The 21173-nt window shown below is 36.2% G+C and overlaps 1 protein-coding gene and 1 long non-coding RNA gene across 2 annotated transcripts in view; one reads left to right on the forward strand and one right to left on the reverse strand.

Annotated features, from left to right (window-relative positions):
• Positions 1-21173, reverse strand: part of SCEL (sciellin) — a 111653-nt gene that overhangs the window by 29699 nt on the left and 60781 nt on the right. Inside the window, exons 13-24 of the mRNA XM_011953847.1 lie at positions 20351-20395; positions 18540-18599; positions 18182-18241; positions 15796-15855; positions 15203-15262; positions 14774-14836; positions 13477-13536; positions 9139-9198; positions 8136-8195; positions 7122-7181; positions 4301-4351; positions 3285-3344 (exon numbers count right to left, since the gene is read on the reverse strand). Coding sequence (XP_011809237.1) covers positions 3285-3344; positions 4301-4351; positions 7122-7181; positions 8136-8195; positions 9139-9198; positions 13477-13536; positions 14774-14836; positions 15203-15262; positions 15796-15855; positions 18182-18241; positions 18540-18599; positions 20351-20395 — 699 coding nt within the window. The remainder of the gene's footprint in view (positions 1-3284; positions 3345-4300; positions 4352-7121; positions 7182-8135; positions 8196-9138; positions 9199-13476; positions 13537-14773; positions 14837-15202; positions 15263-15795; positions 15856-18181; positions 18242-18539; positions 18600-20350; positions 20396-21173) is intronic.
• Positions 10665-18328, forward strand: LOC105520239. Its single transcript, XR_001003095.1, has 3 exons — positions 10665-10739; positions 15669-15778; positions 17910-18328. It is a non-coding gene; the product is annotated as an uncharacterized LOC105520239 (long non-coding RNA).

Below are 21173 nucleotides of genomic sequence, written 5' to 3' on the forward strand. Positions count from 1 at the left end.
TCTAAACAATTTAGGGGATGAAGAATTATGCTTTATCAGAAGAAAACTTACTCTAATTTCATACATTTTATTGACAGAGCCTATCTACAAGGGCATGCTGGTTAAGTCGTCATAGCAAACATTTAGTAACCGACAATTGTTCATTCTTGAATGTATTAACATTATGAAGATACCAACTGATTTTAATATCCTTATTTTTAAAATCAGGTTAATCAACTAAGGATATCAATTTTAAAAAAATAAACTCTAAAATGGGGATTATTATTAATATAAGGCTTAGCAAAGAGAGTTCCAGCAATCCATCAATTTCAAAGTGTTCCTCTAAACTCATTTTAATACTTATTCAGAGAAATACATGGCAGTTACCATGGCAAGAGATTGCAGAACTGACAACACCTGCTTCCAGTACCATCTGGGAAACAATCTACATGTACCTCTCCCTGCAACAGTGCTTTTTCCTTACATAAAAATAAAATACATTTTATTCCTCAAAAAAAAAAAAAAAAAAATGCAAGGTCAGGGACCAAAAGAGCGTCATTTAGAGATGAATAATCAGAACGTCTGAGAAAAGGTCTGCATTTTCTTCCCCAGCCTTCAACCTTTCCATAGAATGTTCAAGGCTTCATTTAGTTTGATTTATTCTTCATGGTTCTCACCTCTCCATAGCCTATGGAAAGGCTCTAACTGAATTTTCCCTATTTTGAGCTTTCTTCTGTGATAATGTTCTCAACTGAACATAATAAATTGATATCTATAAATACTATTAAAAGAATGATTGACATATGAAAACTAACTATCCACAACATAATTTCCTTGTGTAAACCAATGACAAAATCTGTCATAAAACTAAACTGTGTCAGAAAGACAACAGTCTTTAAAATGAGGTTAATTTCACATATTATTATAAAATACAAAGAATAAAACTTTGTAGAGTGGACAGTATGTTCAAAAGCCACAATTTAAAAAAAATATACAATTAATCACAATATTGGTTAGTGTAACTACAGATAATATTTATGTGTCAGCAAAATTAAGAGTAAGTAACATTAAAAAAACCCCAAAAATCCACTATAACTTCCATTTTCACTGTCCTACTGAGCACAAAAATTTAATTTACCTAATACTCTAGAACAATGATATACTAACCACTGTTACATAAAGCCCAATAAGAAACACATTTTACATCACAGCCTAAAACTATCTTTTACCGACAGCCACACACACACACACACACATGAAGACATACATTTTATGAAATAATATTCTTACTACATAAGAACTCTCATATTTTCTGTTCCGTTCATTCTATTTAATTAAGAGAAAAATGCTGATTGCCATTCACTAAATTAATTGCAAGACCCTTTAATGGGTTGCAACCCACATTTGAGAAACACTAGCTTAGAAAACATAAATATATGCTATATTCTGCCACCACTCCTGTAAAGACAACACCATGTGTTAATGAAACAAAAATCTCAGGAACAGTCTGGAATTGCCTTGATTGATAGCATCATGCAATTTTTGCAAACAACAAATATGTAGATTTTTTTCAGGCCCTAGATCCTGCAAAGCAAGCATATCTAAATTTTATCCAGGAAAATGTAACATTTTTTCTCTCAAGTTACTATTTTTATTTAGCTTTAAGAATGTAGTAAAGGATACATTAGGATATTTAGGTTATTATTACTTTCATGCAGTTTAAAAGCTGTAAAGTGTTTTGCAATCATTTGCACATTTGTGCCATTGTAATCTACGAAGCAGTCTTTCAAGTGACCCTGTAAGAACAGTAAAAAACACCTCCTGGTCATCCCACAGCAAGAGCAACACTCCTATCTTTACAGCCTCTGCTATTTCCCAAGGTGCTTAATTAATTTTTATAGACTTTAAGATCAAAGTCTGTGTGCTGTGATGTAAAGACTAGGAGTTGGGCTGGGAGTTAGAAGATCTCACAGATGACTGTGAGATTTTTGCCCCTGGTCTCAGTATTCTCATCTGTAAATGAGGAGGTTGCATTGGATAATCTCCAAGGCTCTGTCCATCTCCAAACACCTCCTCCTAGGACTCCATGAATACGAATTTTACTGCCTCTGTGTTTATTAATTAGCTCTTCAATATCTCTCCCTTTTAAGAATGCAACTCATTGACAATATATTCTATATTCAGCAAGCAGTACATGAGTGCTCCAAAATGTAATATATTAAACTGACAACCTATTATTGTCTTGGTGTAACATCTCTGTGCCCCTGGTACATAATTAGCTTTAATCTATGTTAATTGCCTGCTGTTAATAAGATTGAATATGCCTACTGAATTCTCTTTTTGGCTTCCACAACCTATAATTATACCTAATGTACAAGTAATGATACCTGGTTGTAAGCTGTGAACCCAGTAGGTGCTCAGTAATTATTCACTGCCTAAGAGATGATAGAACTACTATCAGTCTTCCACTAATTTTTTCTGTGGCCCTGCTCAAATCACTTAACCTTTCTGAGTCTTAATTTCCTCTTCTGCAAAATGAGTAGATTCATCTGGAACACTGGTTTTCAAAATTATTCAAACTACTGGGCCAAGATATCCTAAGGTTCCTTCTCTCTATCTCCAAAATTTAACAATTTGTATACGTACCAACAGAACTTAAAAGGGGAAATCATGAAACCGTTCTTAAGATGTATTTATATATAAAACAGTAATGTGTAATGATATTAAGTCTTCGATTAACTATAGACAAAAAGTGAATTTCATTATCTTACTGACATTACTTCAAGAAGAATTATTAAACTTTAGGTCCATCACCTTGCTGAGTGCAGTAAACCTCTCAAGAATAATGAACCTCATAAAATTTCCACTGACTATCAGAAAACTCTAAAATGAGGTGAATGATATTGCTAATGATTAGTCTAATGAAGGGTCTAGGTCTTTTTTCAAAAAAATTAACTACCATTAATAAATTATCATCAATTTCAAAGACAAAAGTATTAATTTCAATACCATACAAAACAAAACATCAACAGCTCCTAGACTACCTATGTTCCTTCCTGCGCATTTCTCCAACCGCTCTGTTCAATTCCTTTACTGGAGACTTAGAGAAGAGAAAGCACCGCCATACATTGTTTCCAGCTGCCTCTCTTTCTTGCAATTAACAAATATTGAGACATCTAGGTTTCCACCTGTGATGATATTTTGAGATTTGCATTCAATTTGCCCATAGAATAATTCTAAATCATTTCTATTAATTTGGGGTTTACTTAACGAGAAACATAACAAAACTCACATCCATCTCTTACCCATCAGTGTTTTTGACAACTTTGGGGCTGACATTAATGTGTTCATCAAGACCTTGTTCACTGCGAAAACAAAATTAGAGGAAACTGGCAAATTTCATACCGGCATTTCTTTTTTTTGTTTCGACAGGTGTAAATCATTCAATAGAATCCTAGTGTAAAAAGTCATGAGTTTACTGAGTTTCCAATTTATATATATTAGTTACCACTTTTTTAATCCTCAAAACAACTCTTGACATCAACATTACCAGCCCTACCCCCACCCCCACTGCCTTTATAAACAAAGATATTGCACTTCAGAGGGATTAAGGCATTCCCTGGGGCCAGATACCTAAGAAATGGCTGAGGGTGAACCAAAATTCCAACCACAGGAACTGGACCACAAACTCCACACTCCTTTCCCCAACATCCTCCCTCTGTCTCATGTTCATAACAATCCCTCACATCCATACAATGCTTTTCACCTATGTTATCTTCACAGCAATTCAATGAGTGATAGTTTGGGGTTTCTCTGCCATGCTTTTAGTGACTTGTGTCCAGTGTATAAAGGGTCTTAATTTCTCAAGAACAGAAGTAAATTCAATGTCACGCAAAAAATATTCTAATCAAACATAAGAATATTATGTTGTCAGTTTTCTTGCCAGTCATTTAAATATTAATCTCTGGGTTTGTGAGAGAACAGAAAGCCAATATTTACTGATTTCATCAGTTTTATGAACTTGTAATTTACTATGAATTTATGATTATAATTTAGTTATGCTATTACTGTGTCAAAGGAGTTTCTAAAGTAGTAATTACACAGAATTATCTTCAATATTATCATCTTCAACAATAATATAATGAAATTAATGAAACCAATAATAGATAAAAAAAATCTATCCAGCATTATTACACATCAACTTGTTCTCATTTTTTTTTCATGTCCCCTTTCAAAATGTCTTTAGTCAACTAATTAATCTTATTTTGGGGCATAAATTGGAGACTTGCTAAGAAGTCTTCAACAATCTTAATAAGCTTACCTTTTGTTTGCTGAAGGGATCACTTTGATAAGATTGTCCAAGTCTTGGTTCCTAAAAAAATGTTAAGTTTCAGTAGCTGACTAAGTCAACTAAAATCCAATAATTTGTATATTTTTTCAGCCTTAATATTAACCAAATGATTGTTGCTAATTTAAAACTTCATCTACACTTAAATTTTTAGCCTTATGTAAAGACAGGTAGCTACTATCAATTCATTTCTTGCATACATTTGTGTATATGATAATTTAATTTAGTTGTATTCTTGTTTCTTTCAAGTCAACCTCAAAGCAGAATTATTCCTAAACTCTTTATTTTACATACTTTATCTGTGTGGCAGAATTAGATCATTTAGAATATTTTCTGGAGGTTATAATGAACGAGAGAAAATATAAAATTATTCATTATATCCATATGTTCCTTGCTCCCCTTCTTCCACAACAAACAAAAGCTGAGATTTTTTGTAAAAAAAAAAAAAAGAAAAAAAAGTCATTTTCTGATTCTAAGTTATGTAGGTAATATATATGATATAAATATGTAATATTCACACTACCCCAAGATATTAAATCACTTCAGAATCACACTTCATGCAAAGCTAAATTAGAGCAAGCAAGGCATCAGTTTATATAATTTATGTTTCTATTCTAAACACTCAAATAGGCATTCATCGCTCTACAGAGATGCTGCTGTTGTCACAGTAATGATACCAACCCTAACACCAAAGACCTGAATAGGAAGCCTAATTTGATATACTTTATTATTGGATGATATGTTATATATCCTGGAGAGAAAATAATTGGAAAGACTTATATCTTAACTAATCCTTAAAACTAATCTATAGGTTCATTTTATCATGTGCGTATCCTTCCATGTAAATTATTATATTCTATTACATTGAACTGTTTAGAATTGCCATTTTGTTGGTCAAAAATAGTTGAATGTCAGTAATTTCATAAGATTCAACCTCCCAGGAAAATTTATTTGCTATCTTCTTCACATTGAGTAGTGCTATGGGAAATTAACAATAAAGAAAAAATTGTTAAGAGTAATAATAATACTAATAGATAATGTGTAATAAGCACGTGAACACTAAGTGTTTTACAAGCATGATCATGTTTAATTTTTGTAGTAACTCATGAAGAAATTAACTCTTACAATCCTGATATTACATATAAAAAAGCTGAGGTATAAGGGAGGTTAGGCAATTTGTCCAAGACTACACAGCTAGCAAAAGGTCCTCTGAACTCAAAAAATCTCACTACCAAGTAAAATAAATAGACACACAACCAAATGCAATACATGGCAGCATGTGGCTACCAAAATACAGCCTCAAACATTATAAAGGAAAGGGCATGAATAATCAGGCCATCTTCACCTTTAGAAACTAAGTCATCTTGGGAGAGGGAAAAGGCAACTGTCTTTCACTGAATCTTAATCTGTAACGTAATTATATGGTTTCTGGATTTAGTGTCTGACCCTCAATAGTAAAACTAAAGTTGTATTAATATATGCCAAATCAGGGGGGCAGTAGGGTAGTAGGCTGTATTTCAGACTCCACCTCAACTACATTCAGCTTTGACTCTCTTCACCCGCTCAAACAAAATACTATGTAGTCTAGGGGTCAGCAAACTATGAACCTCAAGCTACATCCAACTTGCAGCCTGCTTTTGTAAATAAAGTTTTATTGAAACACATCCACGCCCATTTGTTCACAAGGTACTAATGGCTGCTTTCACACTATTGGCAGAGATACTTACTTAAAAACAGAGACAATTTTGGTCCCTGAAACCAGAACTATTTACTATTAGCCCTTTAAGAAAAAGTTGCTGACCTCTGATCTGGTCTAAATAAGCTGTTTGATAGCCACATACTTCAAAATAGACGGTATTCCAATATGCAAAGTAAGATAGGAAATCTGCTGAGAGAAGATATATATCTTGGTATCTTTTATATCTAACTCATGTTCAAATTCATTTAACAATATACATTTACAAGTTGGTGATTTTATTATGCCTGTTTATTTATTTAACATGATATGCCTTAGATAAAATTCTTTCTATATAAAAGAAAAATGTCATTCTTTTTTCAATAAACTGAGAATAATTTTTTAAATGACTTCCCAACTTTAAGAATTGTTTGGGTGGTAGACAATAAGAAGAGAGGGAATACGTGATGGAAGAAGAAGGAGGAAGAATTTTTTATCATATGAAGACCTTTTTTATGCTACTTAGATCTGGGAAATTGTTTGGGATGATGTTTTGTCTCATGAGGAATTCCCGTTAATTTTTAAGGAAATCCTCAGCATGGAACACAAATCTCATACTGGTAAGAGATCATTCCTGTATTTCAAGGAATTCTCTCTCCCATGGCCAGAGAGCCTTGAGCACATGCTTGAACACTAAATTTCTGACACAGAATCTGCTGATTTGGGTCCCATCATTGGTTGTCTCTACGGTGGGACGATGCAATTTATTTATTTATTTATTTTTGAGGCGGAGTCTCGCTCTGCGGCCCAGGCTGGAGTACAGTGGTGTGATCTTGGCTCACTGCAAGCTCCGCCTCCCAGGTTCACGCCATTCTCCTGCCTCAGCCTCCCGAGTAGCTGGGACTACAGGCGCTGCCACCACGCCCGGCTAATTTTTTGTATTTTTAGTAGAGACAGGGTTTCACCGTGTTAGCCAGGATGGTCTCGATCTCCTGACCTCATGGTCCACCCGCCTCGGCCTCCCAAAGTGCTGGGATTACAGGCGTGAGCCACTGCGCAATTTATCATGTTTTTAAGTTGATTAGGAAAAAAACGGGGGAGAAGTTCCATAAACCTTACCCTTGGTGAGTTGTGTTTCTTTCAGGAGCCACTTTGATGAGGCGGTCGAGACTTTGGCCCCTTAAAAACATAGAAAACCAGATCAGTGGTAGATTTACCACTAATTTCAAGTATTTGTTAATGGTTTCAAGTATTTGTTAAAACTGAGAAATACTTTTATTATAAAATATTTATCAAAATAATAAAATTAGAGATCATCTCAGAGGGCTGGGGGTTTTCAGTGTTGACTGTGAATATACATATAGGGACCTAACTAAAACTGGAGAGAAATAATGAATAAGAACTTTTAGAAAATGTTGGATGTGCCAGGCCAGGCACTCTTCTTAGTGATTTACATGATTTGTCTAATTTAATCCTCACATCAATCCTATGACATAGGAAGTATTCATAGAAAGTATTATTATTCCAGTTTCATAGAGGGAATAACTGAGACACAGAAAGCTTAAGTAATTTTCCCACATGGCTAGTAGTAGCAGAGCTGGGATTTAAAGCTAGGTAATCTGGCTGCAGAATGCCTGTGCCTTATCATGACACCAAACATCTATTGGAACTTAGTAACTGAATTAGACTTGGGAGTATTGAGAGAGCTCCTGGTGCCATTTCCTCACTTTGCAGATGAGAAACTGAAGCCTGAACAGAAGTGACTAGTTTGAGCACACACAGGTAAGAGGAGCAGAGACAGGCCTATACCCACAACTACGGGGTCCAATCTAATTCTCTTTCCCCTCTACTGTGTCATCCCTTCTGCTTGAGAAAAATAATAAATCAATGAATAAAAATGTCCTGTCCATGGTGGGAAAACAATTTTATTCCTGATTAGTCAAAGAGTACTCTCATTGTATCAGAAATTGGTTGACCAAAATTTTTAACATTTCAGATGTGAAGTAGGCAGGGTTACACGGCTTCTCTTGAAGGATCATTGGGTTCAGCATCAGTCAGCCAAAACGAGGCTTTAATGATACTTTTAGGCATTGGTTACTATGAAACAAAAAAAGGGAGCTTACTAAATCTTACCCTTGAGTACTTTTTTCTGTTCCTGGATTCACTTTGATGAAGTCATTGAGGTCTTTGGAACTTCAAACAAAAAACATGATAAATAAAAATGGAATTAAATAAATTGGCTGTTTCGATTTAAAGGATATATGTACTCAAGATAAATTTTACTATTAAGCTTTGAGATAAATTGATACAAGACTATGCTCTTAATTTAAAAGACTAAACTTTGTGACCTTCTTACCAATCACTGGTACACTGATGTAGTTTCTCATTTACCCCCAAAATAAAACCATATAATTAGGGCAAGACTCCATTTAAAAAAATCAGTTAATGAATGACATAATAATCTGCTAAAAACTCTCACCTGGTTCCCCTAAGCATTTCATCTAATGTTACAGCTATAACTAAACTGTTTTGTTAATCATTTCCATTTGTAATATCCTTCTTTAAAAAATGGATTTTATATCCATTATTTCATTCATTCCTAACAACTATCAAGTGACAAAAATCAAACATCATCATTATTATTATTATTATTGACATGGTGTTTGACTCTGTAACCAGGCTGGAGTGCAGTGGCTGGATCTCGGCTCATTGTAACTTCTACCTCCTGGATTCAAGCGATTCTCCTGTCTCAGCCTCCCAAGTAGCTGGGACTACAGGTGCACTCCACCATGCCTGGCTAATTTTTGTATTTTTTATAGAGACAGGGTTTCACTATGTTGGCCAGGCTGGACTTGAACTCCCAACCTCAAGTAATCCGCCTGCCTCGACCTTCCAAAGTGCTGGGATTACAGGTGTGAGCCACCGTACTCAGCCAAACAAATATTATGATCCTCATTTTATAACTAAGGAGGCTGTAGCTCAGCATTCAAGGGACTTGCTCAAGAACACCAAGCTAGTAAGTAATGATGTTCAGACTTTCTGATCCCAGTCCAAAGGTTTTTCAACACATCTTCTTTCCTGAGTACCACAAATGGATAGGGAAGAGGAAGGAAGAGAGGTAAGACATAGTCCTCACCCTTGGTTACTTCTGTTTACTTCAGGGGTCACTTTGATGAGATTGTCAAGACTCTGGCCCCTTTAAAACATTGAAGGAATGGTAAGATTGACAACATGTAACAACGGTAGACTGACAACAAGAAGATAAAGCTGTTCATTAAAACTCAGAAGCAGTGTAAAAACTCATTGAGATCATGCCAAGGAGTTGAAGATTGAAGATTGTGAAAGGTGACTGCAGAAGTGTGTAGGGATTTGTACATCTCTGAAATTCACTGAGACTCAGGGAGACAGTATTTTAGTCTCAGAGCCATTTGGCCGCTAGCAAGTACTGCACTAGGATTCTCCTACTTTTACACACTAAATGCTACAATTTTAGCTTTTACCAGGTGCACAAAACATTTTTGTAACTTATTCTATATATTTGTTTCATGAAATATTCCAGAAGGGATACTCTTTATCAACCTTCAACATGTAGAACTTTAAAACCAGCTTTGGAGAATCCATATTTTGTAAAATTGGTATTCATTAGCAGATTTTTTCTATCACAAAACTGTATTAATACACCAATTTGTTAAAAATCTATGATATGCAACCCAGTAATTGCTTCTGGTACTTATAACTGTGTTAGAATTATGAATTTTGACTAGTTGTATTTGGCAACAAACAATAGGAATATTAAAATCTACAGAGTTCTGAAACATTCTGAAATGTAAGATCTATCAACTATAATATAAAGCACAACACTCTGGCTGGGAATGGTGGCTCATTCCTGTAATCCTAGCATTTTGGGAGGCCAAGGTGGGAGGATCACTTGAGCCCAGGAAGTCCAGGCCAGACTGGGCAACATAGCAAGATCCTGTCTCCATAAATTTTTTTTTAAAAAATTAGCCTGGCATGGTGGTGCACACCTATGGCTCCAGCTACTCATGTGGCTGAGGTGAGAAGATCCCCTTGAGCCCAGGCTTTTGAGGCTGTGAGCTGTGATTGAATCACTGCACTCCAGCCTGGGACAGAGCAAGACCCTGTCTGAGAAAGAAAGAAAATAAAATGAAATAAAATAAAATTCCATGCAGTCATTGAAAACATTTTAGTAGTTTGCTGTTACTCTTTAGCATACGTCGGTTTCTGATCTTAGTGGAATTTTGCTTTTCTCCCTGCATCTACATGTGTTTTCTGCATACCAATAGCAGCAATAAATGCTGCTCTGATCTACAGACGATGCCACATAGGGAAAAGAATACCACAGGAAGGCCTTTTTGCACTGCGTCTCCATACTCTGTGACTCTATTAAGGCCATGTCCAAAAGCCCCAAGGTTTTGTCTATACAACATCAAAGATACAGATATTTGAAAGCAACTAGATGTTGATTCAAGTCTTTTATTTGTATCCAGATGTCTGAGAATGTGATATACAGACTCAAAGTAGCAATAATTACTTTGAACCTTTGTCATGCAAATAATGAAACAATTAGCCCCACAGAAGCAATCACTCCACTGCAGATTACTCCTTGTTGATTTCTGCCCAAATGAAGTATGTGGGATTTGAAGGCCAGTGACTGAGAAAAAAAAAAATCCCGGGATGCTATTTCCAGACTTGTGTATTCAAAAAAATAACAAAACGGTAAGCATTATAACTCCTCCCTTTGGGTTGGTTGTGGAATTTGCTTTAACTATATTTTAGGACTTGATCTCTTTAAATATTAAATAAAGCACATAATAAAATAAGGTTATTTAAATCTCATAGTTCATAAAGTCCATAAAGAAGAGTAGATTAATGTAGTAATCTACTATTAATGTAATAATGTAAAATAATATGAGGGTTTATGTAAAGCAATACCTCATAGTATATGTATCTTCAGTATTATGGGTTACTTCAATCCACCCTCATAGTATATATATCCATACCTCATAGTATATACCTCATAGTATATATATCTTCAGCATATATATATGTTTTGGAAAGCCCACTATGGGCCAGACCCTGCCCCAAGCTCTGGGATAAATGTGAAATATAGACAGCGGATGGAACCTCACGAGGCTTCCATTTCAACTTTGGAAGAGTCAGGCAATATACAATTCAACAAATAAATGAATACCACAATTCCAAATAACAATATATGTTATGAGAAAAATAAAAAAGAGTGGTTGGTGCCTGCAGTAGTGGGGCTGGGGAACAGGACAGTGACTTAATTATATTCTGTGGTCAGAAATGACCTGTTGGAGAAGGTGACGATATGGGGATTGAGCATTCCAGGAAGTAGGAACAGCATATGCTGAAACCTTAAGGCATGAATGAGTCTGGAATAGAAAAATATCAGCTTGGCGAGGCTTTACTGAGAAAGTAAAAGGCCATTGCTTTATTTTTAAAAGATCTACAGACTTCATTATGTTCAGAAAAAGGAAATGACAACTACTATTCTCAAAAGCCCACAGGAAGTACACACATACAAATATAGACACATGTGCTATGTACACACTCACACACACACACAGGTACATACACATCCATGTACATATGCACTCATATACACACAAAAGTATATTTATACATATACTCATGAAAACACAAGCAATATGCATACATATGCAATCACATACATGCACAATGTACACACATGCAATGCGCAGACTCATGTACATAGGCAATCACATATGCATATAGACACATACATATATACATGCACATGAATGTACACATGTACAAAAACATTTGTATGCATGCATACACACATGAGCATAGGAATGCCCACATATACACACACCAATATATGAAGAAAAATAAGTCCTGATTGGAAATATTATTATCATTATTTTTTGAGACAGAATCTTGCTCTGGTGCCATCTTGGCTCACTGCAACCTCCAACTCTCCGGTTCAAGCAATTCTCCTGCCTCAGCCTCCCGAGTAGTTGAGACACCTGGCTAATTTTTTGTATTTTTAGTAGAGATTGGGTTTCACTGTGTTAGCCATCATGGTCTCGATCTCCTGACCTTGCGATCTGCCCGCCTCAACCTCTCAAAGTGCTGGTATTACAGGCTTGAGCCACCGTACTCAGCCTGGAAATATTATTTTTAATAAAAATTAGAAAAGGAAACATGGATTTTTCTTGGAAAGTCGATATTAAATATTTGAACACTAAATTATGAAGAAAATATAATTCACTTGAATATTGTTGCAACAATTACTTGTATCTACTATATGCCTGGCATGAGAATCTTATGATCCCTCTTTTGTAAATGAGTAAATTGAGGTACAGGGACACAGTTAGCAAGTGATAGAGCCAGAATTCGAACCTATGATTTTTGGATTCCCTGCTCGCATTCACCACCTCAGGTTACCTCCCTGAACCACCCAAGTACTGAAGGAAATCAATGCTTTCTTCTCCATCTATGGGTTGCAAGCTTGTGCAAGCCTGGAACTCATTGGGTCGTTGTGCCTCTGACCATGCCACACCTACACAAACAGGGCAGGCTTGACAGTGTGCAAACCAGCTTTTCAACTACCTAAGCCTTTGCCCTCCCAACTGGCCTGCAGGCATCCTTGACACATGTTAGAACTGACAAATAATATCATGAACTGAGATAATTGAATGGAAAGGAATTCAAGGGAAACGACATACAATTATATGTTACTGTTTCCAGCAACATACCAACAAATTCAGTTTCAAAAATATTCCATCTGCCTTATAAAGAATAAAAAGCAAGAAGATATAAGCTCTCATGACTTACTTGACAACTCATGGGCAAGAACAAAGTACACTTTGTTAAGCTCTTCATCTTTAAATACACACCACACTATATGCACATACACACACTAAACACAAATACACCACACACGCACATGTAGATCATACATATACACATCCACACATGCACGTATGCATACACACACACACTTACACACACCCATTTATACACACATGCACTTAAATCCACATGCTACTGATACACATGCACATACACTCACACACACTACTTACATCTACATACATATGCACTTACACATACACACATGCACTTATATATAAACATACTACTTATATATTCACACACATACACTAATACATGTACTCACGCTAGCATACAAAGAAATAAATCATTTAGTTCAGTAGAGAAGATCAGCCCAAATCTCATTTAATTTCTCAAATTTATTTGATAACAAACTTTGCCCAAGAATAAAATGCTGGAGATTTAGGTGTATCACTTGCACAGAATTACTTAATATAAGGTGTTTAGAGAAAAAAGAGCTCAGTTTGTTTTGGCCTGAATTCCAATTTGCTGTCCTGAATACCAACACTCAAAATTCTAATGTGCTTCTAAATGCCAAACAAAGGGGAGAGGGGAACTTTAAATGCCTTACCTCCTAATATTTTTATTTGTTTCAGGATCCACTTTAATAAGCCCATCGAGGTCTTGTTTTCTTTGGAAAAGGAAATTAATTTTAATGAATGATGTTAAAATATAGCACTAATCAGATGAATAATGGCTGGAAAAATTAAGAAGTGGTAAATATACAAGTTTTCCATATCAATGTAAAATTTTAAAGCTCTAAATGAAAATGAAAATTATTCTCTTATAAATTGAGCTGAAGACCATTTAAGGTTGCTTATTTGTTAGTAATAAATGTGATTTTTTGTTTTGTTCTCAGAATGCATAAGTATATATGAAACTTGTTATTTAACAAAATCAACTTTGTCTTCAGATATATCTTGTTAGAACACTCCAAGCAGGCAGCATTAAAGTAACATTAAGTTAGATTAAGTTCTACACCAGACCCAGACAGTATAAATTTCTACTCAACAAACTGGATACAATTGCCTATTCTGTTTTTAAGTGGTAAGAATAATGTTGAGGATCATAACTTCATAATAATAATAATTTAACAATATTAACTAAAAGAATAAGAATGTATGCTTTCATATAAACTCAGTTATCTACCTAGCTCAAACCCTTTTAAATATCAGTTCCTTCAGAGTAGATTATGGTGAGCAAAAAAGGGCAAGAAAAAACAGCTCGCATAGTAGAAAAATTAATGATTCACTCCCCAGGGGGACACAGGCCACCCCATTAAAATACTTTGATACCATAAAAGGCAGAAGCAGTATCTAAAAGGGACAGGAGGGGGAGGCAGAAGCACTGTGATTGGGTGCCATTGCCATGTCAACACAGCTCTGAACAGGAGACAAAGTGGTAAGAGGTCCTCACTACCCCTGTGTGTGCCAGCCCAGCCTCCCCTGGGCTGCCTCCTGAGACCACCACCCTTAGAGATGTTGAATTAGCAGAGCTTTAGAGAAGTTGAATTAGCAGAGCTTCAACGATGGCTCACTCTTGGCCATCTCTGTCATTTTGGAAATACGCTTTGACGATTTTGTCAAGACTGTGCATTCTTTAGGCACAAAAAATTCAATTTGATCACTTACTCTGAAGACAAATCAAAGCCCAAATTCTGGGCAAAAAGGCAATTTACTATCAAACATTAAGACAATGCTTCAAAAGTTAGTGGTTTTATTGAGGGCAAGGAGGGATGGTCGTGAGGCCTATCTTTATTGTCTAATTCCATGCTAATAAAATATTTTATGAAGCTAAAAAGTCAAATTATTTTATCTTCTGATTGACATGTAACAGAAACCATAATTAAAGACATTAATTATTCTTACCCGGTGGTATTTTCATTTCCTTTGGGATTTACTTTGATAGCATTATTATCAACATCTTCACTTCTTTAAAAAAAAAGGTTTATATCAGTTTCAAAACATTCCCATAATATTAGACACATACATCTTCTGTATTCCCAATGATTAATTCAAGCTTTTGGAGAAAATTATTATACTGACATTAAATTGGCTTTTAGGATAAAAATTGCCTATCAATAACTCAGCTTAATTAATCCTTAGGATTTTATTGGGTTATATGTAAATGTAAATTTGGATCGAATATACTGTATGTAGATTCTTTGAAGTGAAGATCAGGGCACCAGGGATTAGACACAGAAGAGAGAAGCCAAACAAAGATGTGATGCCCTCAATATCACATAATTAATATGAGAGAAAATAACCAATATTTAGAGACATCTGTTCAGTTCTCACCTTCTGCTCATTTTATTCATCCTGGCATTCACTTTAACAACAGATTCGAGATCCTGTCTTCTTTGAAAAAAACAGCAAAACTTGTCAGTTAGGTTACAGTACAATTTTCTCTGAAATCTGTGTAATCAAGAATGTCCCTGAATGTGGTGTCAGGTGTTTTCAGGACAAAATGACCAGGAAGAGCTTTGATGTAATTATCCTCAACTTACCTTTATTAATTTCCACAACAGCATTTCATTTAAACGAGTCTAAATCAGTTTAGAAAAACTTCTCAATGTGGCTCTCACTGTGCAATTTTGTCCTTTATATTTCTTAACTTAAATTAAAATTTGACTCATCTCTTAATTATTTAAGAAAATATGGAATAAGAGATTATGTAGCAGGTTTTCTTGCACCTACTTCAATGTAACTCAAATCAGAATACGATGAAGGAAACAGCACTCATCGTATTCCTTTTGCCTGCTAGGTCTGATGGGTCAAAGCAGTACAAGAGTTCACTGTCACAAAGGAAAGCATAGCACTCCCATTCCTAATGAGGTATAAAAAGCTAACCTGAATAAAAAGAGCCCCATCAAGGTAGGAGATTTACTTACCCTTTCTCGTTTTTGTCAGTCCTTTGATTAACTTTAATTGGACTTCCAAGGCTTTGGGTTCTTTACAACATTGGGGGGAAAAAAGAGAAAGAGCAACTCAGTGGTATATTCAGAATCTTGTAATGACAACAGCAGATTTCCCACCAGAGAATCTCGTAAGATGTATTCAGTGCCTAAAGGATCAGAAGTCCTTGGAAATATTGAATTCAAGTGGCTCTATCCATCATGCAAAATGCATAAGCAGCAGCCTGAGTCTAAGATATCAACCATTACTCAGTCATGATAGAGTCAACTTAAAAAGTTTTAACCAATGTCTTGGCTGCTGCTTTCTTGGAGGTGGGTTAGTGGGAGGCTTTTAATACATATATTGAGATACTGATTTTAATACATATATTGAGATACTGTCTTATTTAAGCATGAAAATCATTTACATCAGGGGTGGAAATCAATTGATCAATATTTTAAGTCTAAATACTTTGAGAATTTAGACAAGTCATTTCTCCTAAAAAGTTAGCAGGGTCTGAAGTCACCTTGGTAAAGTCAAAATAAGTGTTATGGTCCCAGCACTTTATATAAATGAAATAAAACTCTCACATGCCAGTGACTGACAATCACTAGCGAATATGACAGCTAATCTCTTTAAATTCCCCCAAGCTTCCAAGTATTATGCTTTGCCATTTTCACCTCTCTCTGATTTCTCTGTGATAAGACTGTCAATATTTTAAGTTATTTCAATGTGAGAAAGAAGGAAGGGAAGAAGAAAAAAGAACTAGGACTTTTTCCCTACCATGCAGACAAGATCAGTTATTCCTGCACCAAAACTCAGTTGTTATCAAATTATCCCAGATTATAAATCTTTTTCCTAGCCCACAAAATGATCTACTTATGATGCTCATCCTACTTTTCCTTTTGTCTACCACTTTTGCAGAACTCTCCAAACTGTTTTTGAAAAATATCTGGAAACTCATCTATTCCTAGAAAGCTCATATATCCATGAACAACAACAACAGCAAAAGACTATTTTTCTACTTCATCTATTCCACATTTGAAAAAGTCACCTGCAATGTTGGCATGTTTACATTACAGTCATAAGTTGTTAATAAGCATTCAATGCCTGTGTGATGGTTACTGCCAACGCTTTTCATCATATGGACTTTGTTAAGTGTTCTATATCAGAAAGGGTTAAGAATGCATCGCCAAGATTGGCTTGGAAAGCTAGAATGCCATCCTCGGCATAGACTGGCACAGATAAATGGTTTTTAAAAATAACTGTGACAACAGAAATAATTCTCATGTTAGAAAGGCAAATTTCATGACTAACCAAATACAAAGTAAACAGCCAATCTGGAAGGCAAAAATAGTAGAGATCTCATAAATCCTTGCCCTTTGCCATTCTTGACTATTCTGGGATTTTCTCTAATGAAACTGGCATGGCTTTGGTTTCTTTCAACAAGGAAAATAATATCAGTCATGTAAGTCAATTATCTAGTGTATCAGTCAGGCTAGAACTACCAGGTAACCTCTTAAATGCTATCAGTTCAGTTACTAATAATTAATTAACCCATTTTATGATTTAAAATAAATAAAAGCCTAGTTTTGCATTTAAAGATATTTACAAATATGTATGAAGAGATATGCATATGAAATGACTCAACTAAGATTCCAACTGAGAAGTGCCTTATACACTCTAAAGACTTCAGTGGTGGCCAGGCGTGGTGGCTTATGCCTGTAATCCTAGCACTTTGGAAGGTCTAGATGGGCAGATCACATGAGGTCAGGAGTTCAAGACCAGCCTGGCCAACATGGTAAAACACCATCTCCACTAAAAATACAAAAATTAGCTGGACATGGTGGCGGGCACCTGTAATCCCAGCTACTTGGGAGGCTGAGGCAGGAGAATCACTTGAACCTCAGAGGTAGTGGCTGCAGTGAGCCAAAGAAGAGCCTCGGAGAAAGACTCTTATCTTAACGAAAAAAAAAAAAAAAAAAAAGGCAGAGAGACTTCAGTGGTGAGGGACTATGCTCCTAAATGCCTTATTATAAATGTATTTAGTTTATAAATCAACCTATTCTCCACTACTCTTAACAGCTAGTTGTGTTTCTTTCCATTTTAGATATAAAGGGGAACTGGGGGATCATCTAGGTCATATCCTTCATTTTATAGAATGAGGAAACACGGATGTCCAGAAATTACACAGCTTGCCCAGAGTCACCCAGATTGATGTTGGTGGCAGAGCCAGCACCAAGACACACACTATCTCTGGACCCCAGTCTGAGGCTTATTCCACCAGCCTGCCTGACCCTTCTCCTAAGCAGGAGGTCTCTTCCAGAAAATAGTATACTGTCTGGGACTCAATCAAAATGATCTGTCTTAATAAAATCTTACCCTTTGCCATCTTTATCTGTCCGGGTACTCACATAGATGAGACTTTCAAGGCTTTTGGCTCTGAAAACAAAGAAATTCACATAAAAGACTGAATATTGAAATGAAATTGTATGGTATCTTGAAAGGTCAGATGCAATAAAAATTCTCCGTGAACTGCTCATTTACTCTTATTGAATGGAAGAGCAGAAATCCTTCTTGGTAATTATGTCTGAACTAAATGTACAATGCTGAGAGCACTACCCCATCTGCTAGTACATTTCTATGCCAGAGGATTCAACTCCCTCGCAGCTAATGTCTGAAGGAATAAGACGAGCAATCTGCAAGATAAGATTTTCAGATTTGAGACAGATGCACTTACCTTTTCTCTCTTTCGTCTACCTTTGGATTTGCTCTGAAGAGACCATCAAGACCTTGATTCCTTTAAATGGTTTGATTAAGAAAAGCCTCATCAGTGACAATGACCAATGCTTAACTATAAGAACATAGACCAGTTTACATTTAAGACAGGAAACAGAAGCTTGTTGGGGAAGATGAGCTACAATTCTTGAAACAGGTATTTTCATGGACTCAAATTTTAAATTGTAGTGGGCCTTAGAGAAAATAAAATAAAAGATATAAACTGGGGATCTGCCAACCACAATAGGTCCATAGAGGTGTTGCTTGGATTCATGGAGCATTTCTATCCTTTTAGCTTTCAAGCATGTGCTTTAAAGTAAGCCCATGTTTACAATGATGGTCAGGACACACAGAAACCTGGATTTTCAGGCTGGGTGTGGTAGCTTATGCCTATAATCCCAGTTCTTTGAGAGGCCAAGGTGGAAGGATCACCTGATCCCAGGAGCCCAAGACCAGCCTGGGCAACATGGTCTGACCCCACCTCTATAAAAAATTAAAACTTAGCCAGGCATGGTGTTGGTGCCTGTAGTCTCAGCTACTTGGGAGGTTGTGATAGGAGGATTGCTTGATTGCTTGAATCCAGGAGATGGAGGCTGCAATGAGCTATGATTGTACCACTGCACTCCAGCCTGGGTGACAGAGCGAGACCCTGTCTCTAAAACAAACAAACAACCAAACTGGATTTACAGGATCTCCTGAGAATGTCCTGCTGTCCTGCAACACTAGACTCAGTGGAGACCCTCAGCTGGAGCTGAACTGAGAAGCAGCTGTGTGCTTAGACAGGGCATTTGCTCTCCTTTTGGCCCCAGCTCTCTCACTGCCTGTGTTTCATATAGTCAGTCTCCTCACCCACTCACACCTGCCTGGCCTCAGTGGGCCGTGGAGGCTGTGACTCCTGATCTAAAACCTCCTCTTCTTGTAAATGAGGAAACTGAAGAGCAGCAAATTAAGTGAGCATTATTGCCAGAACAAGATATGAAAAACATATCTCATGATCCTCTGATCAATTCATTTGGCATTTGCCCTGTTTTCTCCTTCTCTTTGATCACTGTTTAGTGGGTTAGTATGCAAAGTAATAGAGAGCTTGCTTACCTTATACAGACCACAAACACAAGCCTTGATTATTCATTTTTCTCTCTTGGCATATTTCAAGTTATACAATTATAAATGATTCAAAACAAGAAGATACAGCCTGGGCAACATAGTGAGACACCATCTCTACAAAAAATTAAAAATTAGCCACACATGGTGGCACATGCCTGTAGTCCCAGCTACTTGGGAGGCTAAGGCAAGAGGATGCCTAGAGCCCAGGAGGTCAAGGCTGCAGTGAGTTATGTGTGCAGCACTGCACTCCAGCCTGGGTAAGAGAGTGAGACCATGTCTCAAAAATAATAATAAACAATATAACATTAACTATGATAATAAAATGTTTTTTGTAATGGTTAAACTAAAATTATTCCATGATCAAACCAAATTCTGTTTACATTCTAGTGATTTAATATTTCAGGAAGAGAAAAGTGGTTATTTATATAACTGCCTTAATAAACAAATGGAGCATGAAAATCAAGGACACTTTCATGTTAGTATCTTTAGACTTCAATAACCATTCATCATAACAATGAAATGATGATGATTGCTACAAGCTTTTATTCAAGATTTGTAAGATATTTTTGACTACCCTGGTATGTGGGTCCTCACGCTCAAAGACTGAAAAGGCATAGAAAGTCACAATATGCAACTCAGTAGTAAAAAATAAACATTTAAAAATCTTACCTATTCAAGCTTTTGTTCATTTTGATGAGATTATCCAATTCTTCACTTTGGGAAGAGAAAAAAATGTTTAATGTTAGTAAAAAGCTTGCCCAGGGTCAAAGGGTAAATTTGCCTTAAAATAACAGTTCTCTGAAATACAACACATGCCACTTTTATCATCTGCGAAAATCCTGATGATCCTCAAAGCTCTCATCAAACACCACTTTCTCCAGAATGCCTTTACTAGTCCTCTAACTGAATAGAGTCCTCTACATTTTTGGAGCCCTTCCAGCATTTGTTTTTTCTGCACCTCCTTTATGACAGATCTGTTACTATACTTTGAGTTATAGCCATTGCACACTGGTCTCATGTTAATGCCCCTACCTCTGCACAGGCACACGTATGCACACCACTTAAAATTTAGAACTGTATTTTACATCAGACACACTTCCGTGTTTTAATACAGTGTCTTTCATAGAGTAGATACTTAATACCCACTTTTAATTGAGTCTACACATAGGTACATTGATTAATTACAGCATTGCGCAATGTACTTGCACACGTAGCTTCTAGAAAACATTTGTTCATCAGTAAGTCTGGCTTCCTTCTTAAGCTCTGCTACTTCATTTCCAGGTCAGCTAAATTTGCTAGCCTGTTTCCACATCTGAGAACTGCAAAGCCCTTTCTGGCTGCTGCTTCAGGAGCAACCTATCTAAACTCTTAGGTTCAGGAATTCTGTTTAAACCACATGGGTTCAACTTTCTCCCCAAGTGGGCACCCTAGGTGAGGTGGGGTGGGGGTTTCACCACAGTGCTATTGGTTTCTTCCTCTGGTTCCCCATCAC

Source organism: Colobus angolensis, unplaced genomic scaffold, assembly GCF_000951035.1.
Source record: "Colobus angolensis palliatus isolate OR3802 unplaced genomic scaffold, Cang.pa_1.0 Scaffold374, whole genome shotgun sequence".
In the NCBI taxonomy this organism is placed as follows: domain Eukaryota; kingdom Metazoa; phylum Chordata; class Mammalia; order Primates; family Cercopithecidae; genus Colobus; species Colobus angolensis.